Genomic DNA, 25,136 nt, shown 5'->3' on the forward strand with positions numbered 1-25,136 from the left:
CCTCTCATCCGCCCCCTCCCCTCCCCCCCGCAAAGGATGACTATGGGGTGAGATTTGAAGTATTGGTTATTCCGAGTGGTTCCCCGGGAAATTTAGCATTCTCTGTAGTGTTGTTTCATAAGTTAGCACATGTGTAGTTGGTTGTGTTTGTCATATTCTTGGTATTTGCATGTGCTTTGCAGACAGTGTGAATCCAGTATCACTGTGAATCCAAAAGAACCTGTAATCCTGTTGCTTCAATAAACCACACCAGCCATTTATTAGACAGAAAGTATATTGCACTATTTGTGCATCTGTGATCATAATTCAATATAATTAATGCAACCAGACTTATAGTACTGCAATATTGTGCTATTTGTGCATCCATGATCCTGATGATTTAATATATTGAATGGGACCTGACCTATATTGCCAAATTGCGCATCACTGAGAATTTAAGCCCAGCCACACCCAGCCCCTCTAATATCCAAGTAAAAGCTGGAACGCAAGGGGGTTTAGGTTCTGCAAAAGTCTTACCCCTTAATGACAGGATGAGGGATGTGACTTGTGAGAGCATCTATCTACTCTGCTCTCTTAAGACCCTACCTGGAATTCTGCATTCTGCTCTGGGGTCTACAGCGCAAGACAGACTTGTAAATATTAGAATAAGTCCAGAGGAGTGCCACAAAGATGATCAGAGGGCTGGACCACCTCTCCTATGAAAACAGGCTGAGGGAGTTGAGATTGTTCAGTCTGGAGAAGGAAGGCTCTGGGGAGACCTTATAGCAGCCTTCCAGTTCCTAAAGGGAATTACAAGAAAGCTGGGGAGGAACTCTTTGTCAGGGATTGAAGTATTAGGATAAGAGGGAATGGCTTTAAATTAAAAGAGACTAGGTTTAGAAAAGATACAAGGAAGAAAATCTTTTCTCAGAGAGTGGTGAGGCACTGGAAGAGGTTTCCCAGAAAAGCTGTGGATGCCCTATCTCTGGAAGTGTTCAAGGTCGGGTTGGATGGAGTTTTGGGCAACCTGGTCTAGTGGGAGGTGTCCCTGCCCATGGCAGGGCAGGATAGCACTAGATGATCTTTGAGGCCCCTTCCAGCCCAAACCATTCTATGATTCTATGATACAGTGATCCCAACAGTCATAAAAATTTTTCTTTTCAGATCCATAATACATTATTATAAACTACATTAAAAAAAAAACGGATTACAAATAATAACAAATATGATTCAGTGAAATAATGTTAGAACTCCTGCTAAAGTCAGAATGTGTTTTCTCAGGAAAATACAAGCTCCTATGAAGTCAGTGAAAGGATGCTTACTGACTTCAGAAAGAACCTGATCAGAATTTATTCAAAATGTAACAGGTATTAGCCATAGTATGGTAATATTCTGTAATTGACCAGGCTTTCCATAAATGAGCAGTGTATCTTGATTTGTTTTTGCATATCTCAGATACACAGTAAAAAAAAATTAAAAAAAAAATCATGAAAACAAAGTCCTAAATTCCCATCAGACACTGGTGAAGTGGTTGTTTTATTTCCACCCCACATACTAGCTGAATGACTTTAACCACAGCTGTAGAAACAGCCTGATTATTATCTCCCTACAGTTTTCCCTCATCTATCCAAACTAAAGAGTCTTTGGACCAGAGTGAAACAGCCTTATAATAAGTAAAGATGGGAGACAATGTACTTGGGCACAAGCTGCTTGGGCATAGCCTTCTATGATGAGATGACTAGCTGGGTAGGTGAGGGGGGAGCAGTGGATTTGGTGTACCTTGAGGTAGACCTTGAGCAAGGCCTTGAGCAAGGTTTTTGATGCTGTCTCCCACAATATCCTCATAGACAAGCTCAGAAATGTGGCCTAGATGTGTGGACAGTGAAGTGGATTGGCAATTGTCAGGATGGCAGGGCTCAGAGGGTTATGCCTAGAGGTGCAGAATCCAGTTTTAGGCTAGTGGTGTCCTCAGCGTGCAGCAATGGGTCCAGCGTTGTTCAGCTTACTCACCAACGAGTTTGACAATGGAATGGAGTGCACCCTCAGCCAGTTTGCTGACGACACAAAGCTCGGAGGAGTGGCTGATTCCCCAGAGGGCTGTTGTGCCATTCAGGGGGACCTCGACAGGCTGGAGGAACGGGCTGAGAGGAGCCTCATCAAGTTCAACAAGGGCAAGTGTAGGATCCTAAATGAAGGGACTAATAACCCCAAGCACCAGTACAAGCAGGGATGCGGGGGGGGGACAGGGGGGACAGGGGGTGACCTGCTGGAGGGCAGCTTTGCAGAGAGAGACCTGGGAGTCCTGGTGTACAGGAATCCTGGTGGACAGCAGGCTGACCATGAGTCTGCAATGTGCCCTTGTGGCCAAGGAGGCCAATGGTATCCTGGGGTGCATTTGCAAGAGCGTTGCCAGCAGGTCAAGATCCTCCCCCTCTACTCAGCCCTGGTGAGGCCACACCTGGGGTATTGTGTCCATTCCTGGGCTCCCCACTACAAGAGAGACATAGAACTACTGGAGTGAGTTCAAAGGAAGGCTAAGATGATTAGAGGACTGGAGCACCTGTCATATCAGGACAGGCTGAGAGAACTGGGCCTATTTACCCTGGAAAAGAGAAAACTGACGGGAGACCTCATCAATGTGTATAAATATCTGAGAGGACAATGTTGAAAGGATGGAGACAGTCTCTTTTCAGTTGTGCCCAGCTAGAGGACAAGAGGCAACAAGCACAAACTGAAGCACAGGAAGTTCTGGCTCAATATAAGGAGGCACTTCTTTACTGTAAGGGAGACAGAGCACTGGGACAGATTGCCCAGAGAGGTAGTGGATTCTCCTTCTCTGGAGATATTCAAAACTCACCTGGATGCCATCCTGCTCAATGTGCTCTAGGTGATCCATCTCAGCATGGGGGTTGGACTAGATCTTCAGAGGTCCCTTCCAACCTTGGCCATTCTCTGATTCTATGCTGCTTTTTGAAGGACTAACCTTAATCAGTTTTCCACTGGCTCATTTGAAGGTACTGGATTAGTAAATAACATGAGTGTAATCATATTACATAATACATCAATAAAGTCATCATAGGTTAATATTAACTGGAAGGCTATTGTTATCTCATCCTTCCTTGCCACAGTAAAACTGCCATAAATCTCTCCTCTCTCTCTTACCCTTGTCTTTCAGGAACTGAAAGTCTTTTGAAGAGAAGGACTTACTGTAATCAGTACATTCCTGTGAAAAACGTACATTTCACTAAATCAGTATTTTATTTCAGAAAGAAGACACGTATTTTCAACATATATGAAGTTTTTTTCTGTATGCATGTTACAAATGTTGGCACAGAAATACAAATGATATAAATTACTGAAACATAAACAAAAAAAGCCACAGTGATACCCAAGTTCCAGTGATTTCCATGATAAAATCTCACTTGTGGACTACATACAGCCTACCCCCAGTCTATGAAGTTTGAGCAGGTAAATCCATTGAATGTATAGACATGAAGTCATGAAAGAATAAAGCAATTCCATTTGAAGTATCATGTGAAAACTGAGATAAATTAAAAGATAACTTCCTTGCATCTTATTTTACTAAAAGGTATACTGACATGTTCATATTATCTATTTAGAAAAACAAATGATGACATTTTCCACTCCTGCTGTACTCTGTGCTGGTGTCACTCTAAGCAGTGCTTACAGTTTTGGGTGATACAGTGTAAGAAAGATATAAAAGTATTAGAGAGTGTCCAAAGGAGGGCAACAAAGATGTTGAAAAGAAGCCAAAGATGTTCTGGAGGGGAAGATTTATGAGGAGCAGCTAAGTCATGTGGTTTGTTCAGACCAGAGCATGCTAAGGGGAGGCCTCATGGCAGCCTGCAGCTTCCTCACTGTGGTGGTTTTACTCAGGTGGGCAGCCGAGCTCTACCACTACCACTCTCTTACTCCCCCTCTCCTCAAAGAGGAAGGGGGAGAAAATACAACCCAGACAACTCAAGGTATGAGATGAGTAAGGTTTAATTAAAGGGAAAGGGAATGGGAAGAAAAGAAGCAAAGGAAACAGTAAGTCCACGTGGAAGCACAGAGAGAAGGAAAAAAATACATATTCTCTACTTCCATCAACGAGCGATGTTTGGCCACGTCCTGGGAAGCAGGGCCTCAAAACATGTAGTGGTTGTTCAGGAGGAACATCCCCCTACCCCATGAGAGCCCCTCTTTTATTGCTGAGTGTGACATCAGGTGTTATGGAATATCCCTTTGATTGGTTTAGGTCAGCTGCCCTGGCGATGTCCCCTCCCCATCACTTGCCCACCCCCCGCCTTCTGGCTCTTGGGGGCTGGGAAGGAGTCCTGATGCTGTGACAGCACTACGCAGCAATAGACACAACACTGGAGTGATATCAGTGCTGTTCTACGAGTGCAGAACACAGCACAGTGTGGGCTGCTGCAGGGAAAAGGTGACTCCATCCCAGACAGACCCAACACACTCACGAGGGCAGCAGAGGGGCAGGATCTGAGTTTGCTCTCTGGGGACAGTGACACGACCTGAGGGAATGGTATGGACCAGGGACAGGAGAGGGTCAGGCTGGATGTTAGGAAAAAGTTCTTCACCCAGAGGGAAGTCAGGCCCTGAACAGGCTCCCCAGGGAAGAGGCACCAAGCCTGCTGGAGTTCAGGAAGTGTTTGGACATTGCTCTCGGTCATATGGTCTGATTTTTGGGTGGTCCTGTGTGGAGTCGGGAGTTGGACTGCATGATCCTTGTGGGTCCCTACAAACTCAGGATATTCTATGATTCTGTGATTTCAATTTTGAATTGCTTCCTATTTAAAGAGTATCAACTCTGCCACTTGAACACAACCATTTGTCAGGAGTCAACATCTGTACATCTTGTGTAATGAATTTAACTTGATTAATGGATTAAAGCTGAGCTGTCAAGTTGGATCATTACTTCAAAAACAAATAAAGGGTAGGTTTATGTAAAATTTGTTGAGGGAATTCACACAGAGGCTGAAATAAAGTCAGCTAATGAAAATCTTGTACATTTCAACAGTGCATTGTCTGGTATTGATATGTTATACTCAGTAGGAAGATTAAATTTTGACGAACTACCACAAATGCAAACAAAAAAGCACAATTACTTTTCAAAGGCTCTAAGTTATCAAAAAGCATTTAACAAGTATACTCACTAGTCTAAAACACAGTGCATCAGAGCAGTGTAATTATTACAAATTACCTGCATTAATAACATGAGGTTATATTTTACCCTATAAAAATACCACTAATTCTGAAGTTACCAGAAAATTGGAGTCTTTTACTGCACATATTATTTCACTGCAACCCATGTCTTAATATTCATATTCACAGTTACCAGTAAAGAGACAAACTTTCCAGCAAAGTACCAAGATATATTGCTTCCTTATTCATTCTTCTACATTTCCTGAGGAAAAGGAATAAGCTAATAGTTGTTATAACTATTTATCTGGATAGAGAATGGCCTGAAGGCTTTCTGCAGCAGAAGGAAAGTAGCCAGTGTTATTCTTACAGAAGAGTTACCGTTAGTGTTCAACCACCTGCCTCTTGAACAAATTCAGCCTTATTACTCCTCAGTTTTTAGTAGCTTTCCAAAAAACTGCTTTATGCTTTCCGAAATAGAGCACAGAGGATACACTCTATCACGTCCTTTGTGTTCTGAGTTCTCCTTGTGAAGGTTACAGCTCTTTAGGAGCTCTTTTTGGAATAGTCAGAGAAATACAGAAAATTATATTGTTTGGTCAAGGTATGATGTAGCTTGTGTATCGTATGAACTACTTTTAAATTAATGGGCTATATAAGAATAAAGTTGGTATCCTGGAGATATTCACTTTATGTGGTACTGGAGCAGTAAAAGGTTAATTTATCAATCTGGAAAATAGTGGGGTTCCAATTAACAGGGCAGAAAAGAATGCTCACTCCTTTCTATGGATTCATTCACTTCTAAATTTTCCTTCACATCAGCTGGAGTACCCTTCAGGCTGTTTCCTTGGTCAGAGAGGGGAAAATAGAACAACCTAAATTCTGGCCTTCCAGATATATAGAGAACCTTGCGCTGTTTGAGACAACAAGTTACATACTGAATGAAGAAGTAATACACTGTTTGCTTGTTTCACCAGACTGGCAGTTACAGATACAGTCCTTGCTCAGAACAGACATGACAGTGACTACTATGCTGACTCCCACTGTGGACTATAAAATTGATTCTGAATGGTAGTCCATTTACATGAGGGTAAAAACGCTTCTGTGTGAACGTATGTTTTTGCCTGGAATTAATGAGGAAGTCACAGTGGGTGTTACAGTGGGGCAATGCATCCTTTTCTTGCATTTCAAAATGGAATGAATTGTTCCGTAAGATCCCTCATCTTTCTGATCCTCCTCCACCATCATCTTTTAAACATTCTCTCAAAGATAACCCACCAACTATCAACAGAATTATTAGACAGGGAATAAACAAAGTCAACTACTGAAGAATTTCATAAGGTTAAAATGCCATTAAATGCCATTAGGTTAAAATGCAGTTCAATCCCATCAACATACAACAAGAACTATTGTTAAATATCAGTTCTTCTAGCTAAACAATAAATGGTTAATCATACTCATTCCATAAAACACAATGTAAAACCTGAATAAGAGCATTTCACATTAACAGTGGGGGATTAAGAAGACTGTTGTGTATTAAAATAAAACCTGAAACCCTACTTAGGCATAAAGGTGCTCTCCCTTTACTGAAGTAATAGAGAATGCAGATTAGACTTTAAAACAATGTAACAGATGGCAAACATCATAACAGAGATTTTAGTGCTTTCACTATCTGGTGAATACCATTAATCGTAAATCTTTGAGTCCCAAGACAGTCAGAAATCTACTGAGAAGCCCTTCACCACACTGCTTCCATGATGGTTTGGACCACAGTACTGCTTCATTTTTGGAGCTGAGGATGGTGAAAGGGGTAGAAATAGCAGAACAGATTGGCCAGAAAACACAAGAACAGATTCACTGTGTTATGTGACACCATGTGACACCATCAATTTATGACTGGAAGTATAACTTTCGGAGTTATCTACTTAGTTTTTGTCTTCCTTTTTTAATTAGACAATAAATATTTAAGGAAAGTGACCTGTGACGTGCAAAAAATGCTAGTGGATGATATTCCTACTACTTTAACATGACTTTCTTTCTTGAACAAAGATATTTTTCTTCCAATATGCTGGGATAAATATGCATTCAAAAACACCAGACAACAAGTTAAATATCTGTGACAGAAGCACTGAAATATTTTGAAGTAAATCATCAGATTCAGATTGGACTTTGCAAATAGAAAACCCTAAAAAAACATTTTTGGATAAGTCATTTTCCAAAAGTCAGATCATTAAAGCAATTATTGCTAATCAGAATGCTTTAACCTATATAATTTGTATACATGTATTCTTAAATCTGCATCTATATGAGTTAAAATATGGATTAAGTTTATGTTTTATGATTAAAGATCTCTATTGTTTAGATGTTTAATAATCATCTAGAGTCTCTTCTTTTCATGTTTGACATTCTGCGTGGTTGTATATCATTTCCACATCAGACTGTAAATCCTCATTCTTCAGATTAAAATTTTACAGTGAATCTATCTCAGTCTAGTGTTGTGATGATTCATTTAAACCCTACCTACGTAATGACAGATGGATTTTTTACATGTATAATAAACACAGATCTAGGTAAATGCAGTCAATTTGTCACATTTACTTTTGCTGCCTAAAATTTTCATGTCCTCAGTGAAATCATGTGTTACAGTATAGCTAAGATTTGTACTCAGCCTAGTTATTTTGTTCAGTGAACAGTAACTGGTCAATTTCAGTACTTCTAGGATAGGAATGAGAATGGCTGATGAAGCATTTGAGAAAAACAGCTGTACAAATGGCTGATACCTTTATCACTGTTACCATTGTACTGCAGAAGGGAAAGGGAAGGGGAAGGGGAAGGGGAAGGGGAAGGGGAAGGGGAAGGGGAAGGGGAAGGGGAAGGGGAAGGGGAAGGGGAAGGGGAAGGGGAAGGGGAAGGGGAAGGGGAAGGGGAAGGGGAAGGGGAAGGGGAAGGGGAAGGGGAAGGGGAAGGGGAAGGGGAAGGGGAAGGGAGTGAATCATACTGAAGTAAGTGAAAGAGGAGAAAAAGTGTCTGCAACTTGAGAATGCAGTACAAAATCATATAAGAGACATAGATTAGTTTGTGTGTGTTATTGTACCCTCTTTTTATATGGAGGTCAAAACATAAAGCCTTTTCCAACTTATCTCACTATTGCATAATCTGAACAAGACTATAACTTTCAATGAATTAAGTAGTCATAAAAATCAAACATTTTGGAGACTTTTTTCCTCAGACGGGGTAAATATCAGATGAGACAAAATTCCAACAAGTTGAGAGACAAGATTTGCCTGTATATAAAATAAGCACTAAGCATAATTTTACATATATGAGCCCTGAACATGGCTGTAACTGTAGTTAAGCAATAGCTGCACTGAATTTTAAAAAGATGAAGAAGAAAGGCAAAGCAGTGGTACAGCACTTTTCAAAAAATTTGTGGTCTTGGTGTAAGTCCTATGAGAATTTTAATAAAACATATTGAGTACCTCAGAGGAGTTATAGCAGGATTAGCTTTTCCTTGCACAGCTATTTGAAAATAGATTCAAATCAATATATAGATAATAAGTATTTGCCGTTAATACCTCTTGAGTTAGGAAGGTTTTTTTGTTTGTTTGTTTGTTTTTTTGTGGAGGTAATTCATTGTGACACATGAAATAGTCCTGTGGGAATTGCCTGGTTAGGGTAAAATAAAACTATCAAATGAAGTGTCAAGACTTTATACTACTGTTCATTTTATACATTTAAAGTGCACTATCACTTGTACCATAGCTCCAAAAGACAGCATCAATTTGCTATATTTTAAAGCTATTTGCAAAGAATGAAGCAGTCAGAGCAATTGTAGGACTTTGAAACACTGAATGACTGTTAGATATAAAAACAAATTTTCAAAATACAACATATTTTAAGCTTTGGTGTAATCCTAGGGCTATCATTTCTGAGTCATAAATAGCAAATCTCTTCATTAGTCTTCCAAAGTCTAAAGCCTGTTAGCACAAATTTGACACTCTCCAACACTAAGTGAAGACCCTTCTTACGTCTGTAATACTGAATGGAAAAATAAGTCATCTTCAACTTCAGGGGCTGTTAACATACATGTATGTGGTTTAGTAACATACACATTTTAACTGGATTCATTATGTACATGGAAAGTTTACTTTATATTCTTCTGGTAAATGCAGGCATACAGATGGTGTTATTTTTTTCCTTACCAAAGAAACTTTTCATAGTCTTTTGCTTCTGGTCAACTTTTCATTTTTTTCATAATCAGCCGGGAAAGGAAAGGAGATTGCTACGTATTTGGTATTATAGTAAAGTCTGGGGGCCTTATACAAAGCCAACTCTCCCCTTTGTTAGCTATTCCAAAGATGTTCACAAAGGGGAAAGATCATGTTTCCAACAAATTCATAATCTAAATAAGCTGATAAAGTACGATACAGAATTATCCCTTCTAAGCACATTACTTTGTATAGAGGTAAAAAATGTAAAGGCAGGTATGTATCTGCCTTTTCTGAGACCATGTCATTGTCTTCTGAATGTGTATGATTCTAAGATCTGGGAATAACAGAAAGGAAGGGGAAGATGTGTTTGCCAAGATAAAACTTTACATGTAGATATAAATACAGTAGCCAGACATCTATGGCTATTTGTATGCAATTAATATATATATATATATGTACTGGGATGTATAAAAAGCATCAGAACTAACAAACTACCTAACTAACTAACCATGGTAGGCCATGCCTGATACTTAGTCATGTTTTACAAAAGCAGTAAGCAATACAGGCAGCATAAATTTAGCATTTCAATTTAGAAATAGGGAATTCAGGATCTGCCTTGGCTTGGAATCAGCAGCAGTCATCTGAAGCTAAGAAATTTCCACCAGATTAAATAGTGAGGATATTTATTTCTTAATGTTTTCATTCTTGTTCCTCACAAATCTTGAAAAGATATTTTTGTTTGCTTACTACAATAGGTTTATTTTACTTTTTTTTGGACTTTCAACTTCATTTTTAATTCCTAAAATTCTACTTGTATATCCCAGAGATGCAAAAGAATTATCTGAGCTTCAGTTTGTTATCTGAAGTATACCCTTAAGTGATTTCCCAAGAAAAAGATTTTCATGGCCTATACTGTAACAAAATTCGTACTACATGGAATCTTTTAATAATTCACAACAGGCCACTCAAGCAACTAGTAATCAAGAAATATATAAAAGTCATAATATAAAACATTATGGACTCATATTTTTGTTTACTAGTGTCTTAGAAAAGGTTTGAATGAAACAGCATTAAATGCAAACTTCAGCAAGCCTAATACATAGTTTATAATCCCAGAGATGCACGTAAAATAATGAGAATACAAAGTTTAATTAGCTATCATTTTGACATTTTTAAAAGATTACATTAAATATATTAATATGAAGAAAAATCAAATGCAGAATGTAAAAAAATGTGCAATTCATTCGATATTTTTGCAATGTAATACTTGTTTAATATCCCTAATCATTTCTAAGACTATTTTACAGTTTGTCCACACCATTGAGTGTCATTATCAAATAGATACAATATATCCAGTAGTCCAAAGTACATCTGCTTTTAAGTATTTGATCTCTAACTACTTTTTTGAGTTTACATGTATATGTGCAAAGAAGCCACTCTCAGGAAATAAATGCCTCTTAACATTCCATCTAAAGAAATATCAGCAGGCCTTGAAAATATGTATAATAGGTAGAAGTGCAACAGCATCTTAGGCTGAATGCAGACTTACCTGCTAATGCATGCCCAGAATGCTCAGAGTCTCATTTCTCCAATTATTTAAATTGGAATTAGGCAAGTATGCAGTATGACTTCTCTGCGACTGAATTTCTAAATTGTCTCTTCACTATCAAGTCAAGAGGACCTATCCTTGGAAACCCAGAGCACACTCAAATTCAGTAAATATAGGTAAACTCAGGGATTAACAACAGCCTTTACTTCTTATCTATTAGTACTGAATATTTAAAAATATAATTTTGATGATGGCAGGCATCTATTCCCATCATCTCTGCCTATATTTCTACACTTGGAAGAGAAGTAAGAGATGCACAATATAGCACCAGTTCAGAGAACCAGACAACTTACTTGTGCTTCAACCCAATTGCTCATACTCATAATTCTATGTTGCTGAAATGCATAAACAAAGGTCTTACAAATATTCTTCTTACAAAATTCTTACAAAAATGGTTCAGGAAAAAAATTAAAATGTAAGCAAGGTGGAAAGAAGTGTAAGCAGTACTAATGGCACTGATGCTTAGTGGGCTACAGCACATTGATTCCAACAGTTTTCTAAGAAATTCAACTACCACAACTAAATCTTAGCTTTTTGCCATAGTTCCATTACAAATTAGAAACAATTTCTGTGCAAAACTTCCAAGTAATACTTTTCATGCTAAATCAGTAACTCACATAAACATGTCATTGTATTGACTTTTAATGGGCTAAAATACTGTGTTGAGGTCAGTGTACATAATGCAAATATGCATTAACATATGCAATAATGAAACTAATACTTATCACCATACTGTTCTCATAGAAGCCTTATAATTATAGTCCTATTCCTGTATGTCTTGGAAACATACAGACAACTTTTCCACACCTTTTTCAAGATAATTCAGTGGTATTTCTTAGTGGGAAATATTTAAAAATTTAAGAGTCAAATTCACTCTTAAAATGTATGAAGGAAACAGAATCATGGACTTACAGTCTGTAATTTTCATTACTCTTTTTACTTCTCCAATTCCTGATCCTCCACAACCATCTTCATCATCACAATCTCCACTGATTTCTTCATCCAGACTTCCACCACTGCCTGTTTGTCGCAGATCCCAGTTATAATATTTAGGAAATGATCTGCTCTGCAATAGCTGAAGACAAGATACAGTGTGTAAGTTAACAATACAGATGGAAAACTTCAGTGAGCAGCCAAAATTTCAGATATGTCTCTCTGATATTTATCTGCTTTAAATGGAAAACATTAGGTTCCACAGAATGGTAATTCTGATTTTTTGTTTCCTCTGGTTTGCAGTCAGGTTTAAAAGAGTGGTATCTGGACATGTATACTTCAGTTTTAATTTAAAAATGTGTAACATTTCTGTGTCTATACTGCTAAACAAGAGAGGATAAGGCATTAATCCCTAGCCCGAGGCCAAATCACATGGATAGAGACATTTCCTTCACACCTTCATACTAGTGTCCTTTAGAGCAGACAGACAGCATCCATGTTACATAGCAACTGGCCCTAGTTCTTTTCCAGACCCGTGAGGTGTCCACATTCTATGATTCTATCACTAGGAATGTGTGGGTTTTGTTCAGTCCTGTAGGGATTGGTAGGTCTTCCAGATCATTTAGGATTTTCATTAATAACCTGGAAGGCAGTATAAAACACAAACCATGCTGGTAAATCTTCCACTGCTATAAAAACTCGAGACATACTAAGTAAAAAAGAGAAGTGGCAAACTGTCTAATAAGGTACCTCATCTGGCAAGCCAGGCAATAGAATGAATTTTTAAATACATACTATAATAAAACAGACAAAAGTAAATTTGCAAGTCTAAATATTGTATTACATTCATATTAAAAGATAAAATATTCTGTTCTATGAAATAGTAGGCTATGAATTATCAAGACTAGTGTTCTAGCCAAAGGTTTTAATGGGATAGCTTTGAAGACAGAAATAGGAATACTAAATTAGATTAGGTATGTTATATTACTCCCAAATCCAGGTCTTGCTTCCTCTGTTCAGAAAGGATGGCACAGAATTGAGTTATACTGGGGTGTTTAAAAAAGGGAATAAACAAAATAAAACAAACAAACAAATATATGTTATTTTTAACCAATGTGAAAATAACAAATGAACCAAAAACTTTGATTTATTCTTTCAATTAAATCAAATGAATCCACATTATCAATATTGTACATTAAAAATAAACCAAACAAGGGTTGTTCTATATCAAAATAATTTATTAACAGTTGTGCTCAAGTTCTTAAATATATATTTATTATCTATATTACAATATAGATATATAATATATATTATATATATACATATGTATGTATTCTGGTTCAGACAGAGGTTTTAGTCTTAAAGCAGAAATTAATCCAGAAGTTCAACACCAGGATATGCAAGAGGTCAGAATAAGTAACCAAAAATGGCCCCTTCTCACTCTCAAAAATGTATGAATCCATGTAATTAAATTTGGTTTAATGGAAAACTGGATTCTTTTTTATTTCCTGTGCTTGTAGAAAGTTACAAGTGAGTTCATCTCTCATGAGTGATGAACACTGGAAGGTGAGGGAGCTTATGTTTACACTGTTCAAACTGATACGATACTGGTTCCCTTTCAACAAAAATCTAGTATCCCATTTACTTATCGTACACATCATACACCTTCAGGGGAAACATTGTTTTTTTATTAATTTTATTTTATTATTTTTTAACAATAAAAAATGATATTCTATTGCAGTCAATATGGACTAAGCCCAGTCATAATATTTCTTCTCTTTCATTTATGTGCATACCTTAAACACCTGTGGAGGGAATCTCAAAGGAGACCAGCAGTAAATCCAATTTACCTAATCAAATAAAGCCTAGAATAATTATTTCTAGAAGCACGACTGTTTTGAACTCCTTCAGACGAGAAGGATAAACTATGCTAAAGTTTATTCCTCTGCTTAGTATTACATATGTATTTAAAAGGACAGCATTTCTCTCTAAAAAAAATACTCATGCCTCAGTCTTCTCTGTTTTAAAAATCCTTCTTCATATCTGGGAGCACATTGTACAGTTAAAACCCCTCAATTCAGGTTCTCACATGATTTCTGTCATGAACAACTGATTTTCTTTCCAGTTATTACTAGATTTGAGTGAAGAGAGAGGCAAAAGCTTTGCTCTTGTCCCTTGATACACTTCCTACTAGCCTAGCTATGCACACTATCAATTTGGTTATTTCACAAAGTATTAATTTTTTTGGTCTCTGGGAAAAACAAACAAACAAACAAACAAATTAACAACAACAACAATGAAAATGTGTCTTACTAACTTCTCACTGCAATTTAAGTCATTCTCCGAAAATTAAGTAAATGAGTCAGGCATATCTAAGATAACCAATGTAAGCAAAATTAAAGCCTAGCTTGTACTCTCCTTTCTGTCTAGGTAGTAGAAATAGTAGAACAAAGTCATATTACATATGATTAATGTGTAGAGACTAATGTTCTTTGCCTGTTTCACCCACCCATGAAGACAGCATAGCTACAAACAGAAATAAATGAGAAAAATAACAAGGGAAACATAAATTTAAGAGGTAAAACAGGCCAACAACAATGGGGGGGGGGGGGGGGGAGAAAGCGGGGAATCATCAGCAAAATGTCATTTAAAACATTTCTAAAGTTATTTTATGAGCATTTTTAGCATCTCTTCTGTAGATCCATTGATCTGCTTGGATTTTTTATTTCACTGTTCTTTACTGCTCACCTGTTTCATTGTATTTGTTTTAAGGTTGTTGGTATAACACCCTCCACTAGACAGAGCAAATATTTTGCAGATAATTTGCTAATAATTTTACCTTGATCTTATTCTCATGTGAATTTTACACATTTCTCCCTCGGTAAGAGTGGATACGAATAGCCAGGACATCTACTTATTCCCTATTTCTACCCTATTGTGAGTGAGGAAATTGGTGATTTATCTAAAGAACCAATTTCAGTGAATGTAATTCAGTGGCTGATCAGGGGAGCTGGCTCACAGCAAGCAATACTGCTTCACACAGTGTTTTCTCTTACACACCAGAAACATGATAAAATTACTTCTTCACAATATTTCCAAACCCCATGTGAGTGGATTCTGGTACAAGTGAGAAGAAGATGGGATCTTAGAATGAGATAGACTAATTCTTAGAACACAGCTACTTCGCTCTATTGGCAAGAAAGACAAATTCAGATATTGAAGATTTGACTATATGATTCCTAAAATTTCACACTGTTGAGAAGGTATGCAGGGCAATTAAGGCATCACATAAGGAATGCAGTTTTATTTGCATTCCACATTATGCCAAAAGGTAGCCCTTGCTAATTCAGTTATAAATCAGCTATGGTCATTTGCCCTGGGAAGTCAAAGATATCCAAAACTGCTGGTAACAGATGTTCTTTTGCTCCTGGCTTGACAAAGTGCATGAAAATCCTGTGAACTGACTAAGCATTCAATGAGTATTTCTTTGTTGTGACGCACAGTACAGATCTTTGCCTTAAAGAAAAACAAACAAACAAACAAACAAACAAACAAACATGCTACATCTTCTTAATCATCTGTTTTATCTGTATCATTTGGTTGTATAAAAAATCAACAAATAAATTCAGGTCAATAGACTTATTCAGCTACTCCATACAAAGAACTGACTGAACTTTGTTCATCTTGATTTACTGGCTAACTAATTACATCCTTTTTAATTATTGTGTAAAGCTTTGGAAATAATTTCTACCAATTTTGACATTATAATTTAACCTCACATCCACTATTTTACAATTTGAATAAGCTCTATTGACGGATCAAAAGTATATTACATTCAGGTGAGGCACTGTGCATGTTTGTTACACAACAGTGGGTAAAGTTATCTTGGATTATAGCCTGGTGGAATGTTAAGGAAGTTAGAGAATTAATTCCTCGTTTTTGCCACTTCCCAAAGTGGAAGTTCTTTCCCCAGATCTATGACATTTTCAGATAGCACTTATCCAGATCTTTGTAAAGAAAAAAAGGAAATCAAGAAGCAAAGGAAACAATGTTTGCTTACATGGAAGATGACCTACCAAGGAAAAAAAAAAAAAAAAAAAAAAGAGAGAGACCACTCATCTGAAAGCATCTACTTTGATGTTAGAATTTGGACTAATCCACTGGAACCATGATTATTAAAATATAGTATGAAAGATGCAGATGTGAGGAATGATAGCTCCTCCTAAGACACACTGTAGAAAAGTATTCCATAGTTCGGTCTAAAATAGGTAGGGGAATAGCACAGGGCAGTCATGCCCAATTTGTATCACTCTGATTATTAAATAGTTTCTGAATAGAAAAGCAGGAAATAATATTACAGCAGGAAATAAGAAAGCCAGAAAACAGCAAAGAAAGTTGTTTCTGTTCAAGTATAATGCCAATCTAATATTGTGCCAATTTGCAGGCTCTGTGCAGCTGAATTGTTCTGACAGGAATTCTGACTGTCACAGTTCAGTTACATGAATAAGCCATGAAGCTAATGAATGATTATAAAGTCTATTCTCTGACAACTAATAATGGCACCATGAAATACTTCACCCACAGTTTATCAGTACAATCAGTGAGAGATGATAGGAACCATTATCACTGGTGCCTAACATATAATGCAGACTAATCAACAAATTATTGACAAACAGGACACAGGACACTCTTAATTCCTCAAGGAGAAAAAAAACATCTTTCTTTTAGTCCTAAAGAGGACTATTACTTTACTCTTAAGTAATGCAAACTGGAAGTAAATTACAATGGTTAGTGGCATAAAAGAGGTAGACTTTATATTTGTGCACATCGTTGATATCCACAACAGCACATCGTAGATATCCACAACAGCACAGTGGAAGTGAGCAGCTCAGGGAAAAAAAATAGCTGGGCCACAAGCTGTGTTTGTAGGAGTCCTTAACATTTCAGAAATCTCTGCATAAATGTCAGAGTATGCCTCTAAGACACTTAAGTCTACCAACAAATAATTGCTGTAGAAGGCTAGCTCCACAAAAGAGTTGTGGTTTGTACTTAGCTGGGAATACAGAATATTCTTCTAAATCTGCATGTGAAGCATTGATCCTTATAGAGTCTAGGTCTGAAAGAATGATTACAGAATAATGGCTTATGCAGTCTTCCATTAGTTCCAATCGAACTGAGGCATACACAAACAATAGGTGCTACCACAAGTGATATATGCAGTCAGAGAAAAGAGAGACTCTTATGCACAGTTATCACTGAATTACTGAATTACAGCAAACTATGACACTTCATCACATCTCATTATGTCAGAATCTAAGAGGCTCAAAAAAAAAAAAAAAAAAAAGATAAAAGTGTTTCAGCAAGACAAAAAAATATTTAAATTGTATTTTTATAAAATTGGTAGACTCCCAGAAGTATTTGAAACCAAGTTAAATAAAAGAAGGCAGTAAAAGGAATCCATTACTTTTGCATTAGCCATTGTTCTGCAGATAATATATGTTATAAATGATCACTTGTAGTTAACAAAATATAAACATTAAAAATACATTTCCATCAACAACAGCTGCACATGTATTTTTTTTCTCATATCAAAGCATTCTAAATTGATATAGAAAATGATGTGGGAGTAGATACCTAAAAAAATTAATAAAAAACTCAACTACTATGAAAGAAAAATCTCGAAAGTTCATTTATCTCCCAATGAACTATATCTGTGTTGATTATAGAGTAGTTTTGGTGGGGAGGGATTATCTGTGCAAAAATAATTTCCCCCCCTACTATGAAATAAACTGAGCAGAAACTTAAAATTATTAATAATTGAGAATCTCCTTAGGTAAGTGAGATCAAGTAGCAATTACAAAAGCATATCACCAGTCCTTAACTATGACTGTGTCTGGACCAATCCTTTATGAAGAGTTTGCTGCATTTTTTTTTTCCACAAAACGTACCATAGAAAAAACATACATGAAGAGGCCTTCTACATTATTTACCAGTTTTTCTTAAGGTCCTATATATCTTCTTTTAATTTGCAGTGTATGTCCTTAAATCAGAAAGCTAGTAAAAACTCACATACATCATTTACACCCCACTTAAGCCTTACAGAGAAAGTTTTCCCATTTCCTTCCAAACAAGGCCTTCCTGCTACACAATTTACCCCCTGCTCCTGTTCCTGAGTTGCCATTTATTTTTGTGACTTCTATATTACTATACTCCTCTGGCTACGCTCATTGTGCAGCAAGGCTGCTTTGCATGAATTGAGACTCATCACATATGAAGGGCTATATTTTTTAATCCTCTTTACCACCAAACTATTCTTGAAATAGACCTTTCTACTGCCTAGTCTTGTCAAAATTCATCATGCCTGTTTTTCAAAGACTTCAAGAGAATTAAGGTATTCCAGAAGCATGGAAGTGGTGGAGGAGGGGATACTATATTAGTTGAGAACAGTTTTCTTGGTATATAAAGAAGTGAACCATTTGCAATCAGAGCCTTCTGAATGGTTTGATAGAACTATTCTTTAAATCCCATTGGGTCTTTGTACGTGTGATAAGGTTGTAACTTTTTTTCAGAAAAACTAGCTTCAAGTTCAAGTAGCTGCCTATGTTATTTGTCTGCAACATTACTTATTCAGATGCAATCAAACATCATGCAGAATATTATCACATACAAAAAGCCTTTTTTGAAATTCCTGAGAAAGTCTGGCTCATCCATTTTGCAGCTGTAATATGTGCGCAATACTCTAATTATAGTAATCCTAATCTATGCAGACTATGTCATTAAACGTGACATATACTTTAATTGTTGACAGATGGCTTTGAACCCTGCATAAATATTTATAAAGTCACATGTATTCCTATAGCTAGCACACATAAAAATTCCAGGTACAGTAGTCTGTCTTTTCAGAATCCTTTTACATGCACATGCAAGCTCAGGATTTCCATTATCATAACTATTATATTGTTTAGGTTATCTGAAATCTTCAAAGGGACCACTTTCCTCCTAGAGTAAAATGACTGGTGTATAGGTTATGGAGAGTTTATATTATTTTGTAAAACAGATAATTTTTCAACAGTACATTGTATTGTTAGGCCATGTGCTCTCAGTTATTAAATATTTCCATCACACCATTTATTTGTAATTAACCCTGTTCTTCCTGCTCCTGCTAATAGGAGAAATTAACAGAAATCTTTCAGTCTTGAAGAACAGTTCAGAATCAGGATCAATCCAGCAACACTCTTCATTGATGTGAATTTAATTCACTATTTCTTCTTTTTTAGAATGCAGAAATCCTAGTTTCATGACATAAAATAAGAAACTTGTTTATATGTGCATTATAAAAGCAAAACTATACACAACAAAGTAGAAAATAGGTAGCATTTACAAACAGTAACATGATGCAGCTGGTTAGTGAGCCTACCAGGAGAGGTGCCCTGCTAGACCTTCTGTTCACAGAGGACTGGTGGGAGATATGGTGGTTGGAAACTGTCTTGGGCAGAGTGACCATGAAATGGTAGGGTTCTCCATTCTTGGAGGAGCCAGGAAGGGGACCAGTAAAACTGTTGTATTGGACTTCCGGAGGGCCGACTTTGAACTGGTCAGGACACTGGTTGGCAGAGTCCCTTGGGAGGCAGTTCTGAAGGGCAGAGGAGTCCAGGAAGTCTGGGCACTCTTCCAGAAGGAAATCTCAATGGCACGGGAGCAGTCTGTCCCACGTGCCCAAAGACAAGCCTGCGGAGAAGAAGACCAGCCTGGCTCAACAGAGAATTGTGGCTTGAGCTTAGGAGAAAAAAGAAGGTTTATAATCTTTGGAAAAGAGGGTGGGCCACTCGGGAGGACTATAAGGATGTTGCGAGGCAGTGCAGGGACAAAATTAGAAAGACCAAAGCTCATCTTGTGCTCAATCTGGCTACTGCCGTTAAAGATAACAAAAAATGTTTTTACAAATACATCAACGCAAAATGGAGGTTGAAGGAGAATCTCCAGCCTTTACTGGATGCGGGGGGGAACTTAGTTACAAAAGATGAGGAAAAGGCAGAGGTGCTTAATGCCTTCTTTGCTTCAGTCTTTAGCAGCAAAGCCAGTTGCTCTCTGGATACGCGGTACCCTGAACTGCTGGAAGGGGATGGGGAACAGAATGCGGCACTCACTATCCATGAGGAAATGGTTAGCGACCTGCTACGGCACTTGGATGTATGCAAGCCAATGGGGCCAGGTGGGATCCACCTGAGAATACTGAGAGAACTGGTGGACGAGCTGGCCAAGCCACTTTCCATTTATCAACAGTCCTGGCTATCGGGGGAGGTCCCAGTTGACTGGTAGCTAGCAAACATGACACCCATCTACAAGAAGGGCTGGAGGGCAGACCCAGGGAACTATAGGCCTGTCAGTTTGACCTCATTTCCAGAGAAACTCATGGAGCAGATTATCTTGAGAGTCATCACACGGCACTTACAGGGCAAGCAGGTGATCAGGCCCAGTCAGCATGGGTTTATGAAAGGCAGGTCCTGCTTGAAGAACATGATCTCCTTCTATGACAAAGTGACGCGCTGGGTGGATGAGGGAAAGGCTGTGGATGTGGTCTACCTTGACTTCAGTAAGGCTTTTGACACTGTTTCCTACAGCATTCTCCTCAAGAAACTGGCTGCTCGTGGCTTGGACTGGTGTACTATTCGTTGGGTTAGAAACTGGCTGGATAGCCGGGCCCAAAGAATTATGGTGAATGAAGTCAAATCCAGTTGGAGGCCAGTCACTAGTGGCATTCCCCAGGGCTCGGTGCTGGGGCCAGTCCTCTTTAATATCTTCATCGATGATCTGGATGAGGGCATCAAGTGCACCCTCAGTAAGTTTGCAGATGGCATCAAGTTAGGTACGTGTGTTGATCTGCTTGAGAGTAGGAAGGCTCTGCAGGAGGATCTGGATAGGCTGCACCAATGGGCTGAGGTCAACTGGATGAAGTTCAGCAAGGCCAAGTGCCGGGTCCTGCACCTGGGGTGCAATAACCCCAAGCAGAGCTACTGGCTGGGAGATGAGTGGTTGGAGAGCTGCCAGACGGAGAAGGACTTGGGAATATTGGTTGATAGTCGGCTGAATATGAGCCAGCAGTGTGATCAGGTGGCCAAGAAGGCCAACAGCATCCTGGCTTGTATAAGAAGCAGTGTGGCCAGCAGGGCTAGGGAAGTGATTTTCCCCCTGTACTTGGCTCCGGTGAGGCCACACCTCGAGTACTGTGTTCAGTTTTGGGCCCCTCGCTACAAGAAGGACATCGAGGTGCTCGAGCAAGTCCAGAGGAGGATGATCAAGCTGGTGAGGGGTCTGGATAACAAGTCTTATGAGGAACAGTTGAGGGAGCTGGGTTTGTTTAGCCTGGAGAAAAGGAGGCTCAAGGGTGACCTTATTGCTCTTTACAGATACCTTAAAGGAGGCTGTAGCGAGGTGGGGGTTGGTCTGTTCTCCCACGAGCCTGGTGACAGGACGAAGGGGAACGGGTTAAAGTTGCGCCAGGGGTGTTTTAGGTTGGATGTTAGGAAGAACTTCTTTACTGAGAGGGTTGTTGGGCATTGGAATTGGCTGCCCAGGGAAGTGGTGCAGTCATCCCTGGAGGTCTTTAAAAGACATTTAGATGTTGAACTTAGTGATATGGTTTAGTGGAGGACTTGTTAGGGTTAGGTCAGAGGTTGGACTTGGTGATCTTGAGTTCTCTTCCAACCTAGACAATTCTGTGATTCTGTGATATAGAATATTGATGGAGTAGTTGTATCTGAGCTTTTCAAAGATGTCCTAGGATAGGCTTAAACAAATTATTTCATTGAATTCTTGCACTAAAAACTCATTTTAGCAAAACTGACCGTCAGAAAATAAAGGATGGGGGGAGAGAAAAGTGACCATTTAAAAGAACAAAGTGAAAATGAGAAACTTTACTATGTAACTAGGAAAACCCTAATACTAATTCCTGCCAAGGGGGGGTTACAATTTCTTCCTTCAGAGTCTCATGAAGAGATCAATAAGAAACGAAGGAAAGAAAGTAAATGTCAACCTTTTGAAGTCAGACTTCCTTCTGTCTCAAAAACAGAGAAAAAATGTTTTAAAAGTTCTATCTGAGAACAAATTATAAAATAATTTATTTTATTCATTTGGCTTGCAATTAATATATATATATTATGGTAAGTTTTGTGCGTTGTTTTAGCACAGCAACAGTAAGCTTTGAATGCTTTTTCTCATATTCAAAATACTTCACACAAAGCATGCCAACAACTAAACATCAGAAATAGGTGAGTCAGCATTCTACAGCTTTTATGAAACATAAAAAATTCTGAATTCCTTTAAGATGAGCTGTTCTTATTGTTTTGGTTTTTTTTTCCTCCCACATAGAACATCTAATTGGAAGAATACTAGAAACACCTATTCAATGTAGCTATGTGATTTTTTTTTTCTTTTTGTTGGGAATACGAATATCATTAAAGGCCTGACTACAAAATTAAGAAAATATTGTTAAAGCCTAAAAGAATATCTGAAGACTTTTTCTAAGACATTTTTGGTGTTTTCAATTTATTATAATCCAATTACATATGTGTATATCCTTGCTGCTCCAGAGATAATATATGGCAAATTGAGTTTGGATTTTGTTTCAAATGCTAGTAGAATTTCTTTATAGCGCTTAACCTGACAAGGATTTCATTATTGCAATGCATTCATTTCTGCATGGTTCTGTAGTGTAAATTTATGTAGAAATAAGAATCATCACAAGATCAAGTATTAATTCAGAGAAGTACAGAACACCTTTGATACAATATAACATATGAAAATACAACACAACAACATATAACACAATGCAACATATGAGAAGTCTGGGGCTTAGTTTCTAGGGTTCAGTGTTCCCATTTCTCTTTATATCTTTAAAATATCAAATGTTTAATAAATTATAAGCTGAAAAGGTGTTTGAGTCAGGAGTTTTGCACATAATCATTTCAATAATAGACTACTTGAATACATGTACTATAGATGTTAGTATAATATGGTTGCATTTATAAACTAAAAGTCACTAAAAGATCATCTATCTATCACATTTAGCAAAATGCTATATTCTTTTTTTTGTAGTTTTATTGTAGTGTTCTTTTACATCCAGAACTGGGCTATACTACTCTATAAATTACAAAGAAAACAAAGTAGTTTTAATGGGAGCTGGTAGAGTGTAGTGCAGTACTAAGCACTACCAGTAGATTAACCGTTTGGTAGAAAAATAACCCTCCTAATATTCCCCAAATGCAAAGATCATTCATATAGGCACAGCATTATGGAAGAAGATACAGAATTAAGAATCTACGTGTTTCACTGTTTCCTAAGTTTCAGCCAACAGAAGAACAGACATTACTCATTATCTTTCATATAATAGCTTCATTATTAGGGTTTTTTTATGCAGAAAATGGGATATTCAGATTGAAGCACTTCCACTGTCCCCAGTGATTCACACCCACATTTTCTCCTATTGCCTAACTCTCATGTTGTATTCCAGTTTTATTAAGACAAAGGAAGATGTGTTCTCAAGTTATTCTTATGAAAATGCATCAGTGAAGAATAAATTACTAGCATTTTCTGGGCCCAAAGTTCTGAAAAGAATGCATAGATTAGTAGCCTTATAGTTAAGGTCACAATGGTCATCTGAATGTTATACTTATGGAAGGATAAACAAAGTTCTTCCTTCTCAAAGATCCTACAACTTTGACATAGAGGATCTCTCAATGGAGGAAGCTGAACTTGGAACTCTTTCTTTTCAAGCTAGTACTTTAATCTTTAAATTGTTATTTGAGGAAAAAGAAGAGAAAGAGCAGCAACTTTTTCCCTCAGATCTTAGAACACTTCAATACTTAGATAATGTGATTAAATGATAATCTTCACTAGTACAAAGGAACATATTGACACAATGACGGGAGGGGAACCTCAATCAGAGCCCTTCCCAGAAGATCCTCAGTCCCATATGCTGAGAGAACACCCACCACACCCACTGGGACACAATTTCCACAGATCACCTGAGAGACTACGATGGTTACTCCATAGGTGTGGAACACATTACGTTATGCACAGGACGGGCATTTGGGATTATACTAGACTGAATATGAGATGCTTCTAAACTTAATATGGAATGTTTAGGGGGAGAACCAAAGACGGGGAACAGGAGAGATCAAGGGGATTTAGGAAGGAATAAGCATGGGAAAATAGAAACATAGAATCATGGAATGGTTTAGATTGGAAGGGACCTCAAAGATAACCTAGTTCCAACACCTCTGTCATGGGCAGGGACACTTTCCACTAGACCAGGTTGCCCAAAGCCCCATCCAACCTGGCCTTGAACACTTCCAGGGATGGGGCATCCACAGCTTCTCTGGGCAACCTGTTACAGTGCCTCAGAGTAAAGAATTTATTCCTCTAATGCCTAATCTAAATATACACTTTTTTAGTTTAAAACTGTTATACCTGTCCTATCACTACACCCCTTGAAAAAGAATCCCTCACCAACTTTCATGTAGCCCCCTTTCAGTACTGGAAGGCCACTATAAGGTCTCCCTGGAACCTTCTCTTCTCCAGGCTGAACAACCCCAACTCTCTCAGCCTGTCTTTGTACGAATGGTGCTCCAGCCCCTTGATCATCCTAATGACCCTTCTGCGGACTAATAGTAATACACCCATGAGATATATTAGAATAAAAGGGTAAAGAATAGAGAATAGAGGGACTAAATAACAGATAATAAATAGGTGGTTAAAGAGATGAAGAGAGATAGTCATTTGTAAACAGAGGCTTGTCAGTATACATCTGGCCATGCCCTGCACATTGTCATCACAGATCTGCCCTGTCTTCTCATTAAACATAATCTCTAACTGTTATTTAGAATGAGGGACTTTATTCTGTGTTTGTGTGTATATGTGCATGAGGGTATGAGTGTTATCCACTGTCTTGTAGACCATTAGTCACACAGATCTGTGTATCTGTGGTGCCATTGACAGGAGGCATAGGTTTGGGTTTTAGCTTTTTTTTTTTTTTTTCATTTTTGTGGTGCAGGGGGTGGTGTCTATTTCTTACAGAGGATGAATAGAACCCTGAAGAGAGGCCACAGTCACAGTAGATACACTTTTCTGGTTGGTAGGTTGTGCAAGTTCTGTGATTCTGTTAGAGTCTTGCATACATCAACAAATACAGGCAAACAGTACATAGTCAACATAAGAAACACGGCCGTTCTTTAAGAGGCACATAA

At 37.9% G+C, this 25,136-nt stretch overlaps 1 protein-coding gene across 2 annotated transcripts in view; it reads right to left on the bottom strand.

Annotated features, from left to right (window-relative positions):
• Positions 1-25,136, bottom strand: part of GPC5 (glypican 5) — a 762,495-nt gene that overhangs the window by 331,448 nt on the left and 405,911 nt on the right. For both annotated transcript variants that reach the window (XM_038173480.2, XM_027443115.3), the window contains one exon: positions 11,872-12,034. In XM_038173480.2, the coding sequence (XP_038029408.2) occupies positions 11,872-12,034 (163 nt within the window). The remainder of the gene's footprint in view (positions 1-11,871; positions 12,035-25,136) is intronic.

The sequence above is a fragment of the Anas platyrhynchos genome, chromosome 1, assembly GCF_047663525.1.
Source record: "Anas platyrhynchos isolate ZD024472 breed Pekin duck chromosome 1, IASCAAS_PekinDuck_T2T, whole genome shotgun sequence".
NCBI lineage: Eukaryota > Metazoa > Chordata > Aves > Anseriformes > Anatidae > Anas > Anas platyrhynchos.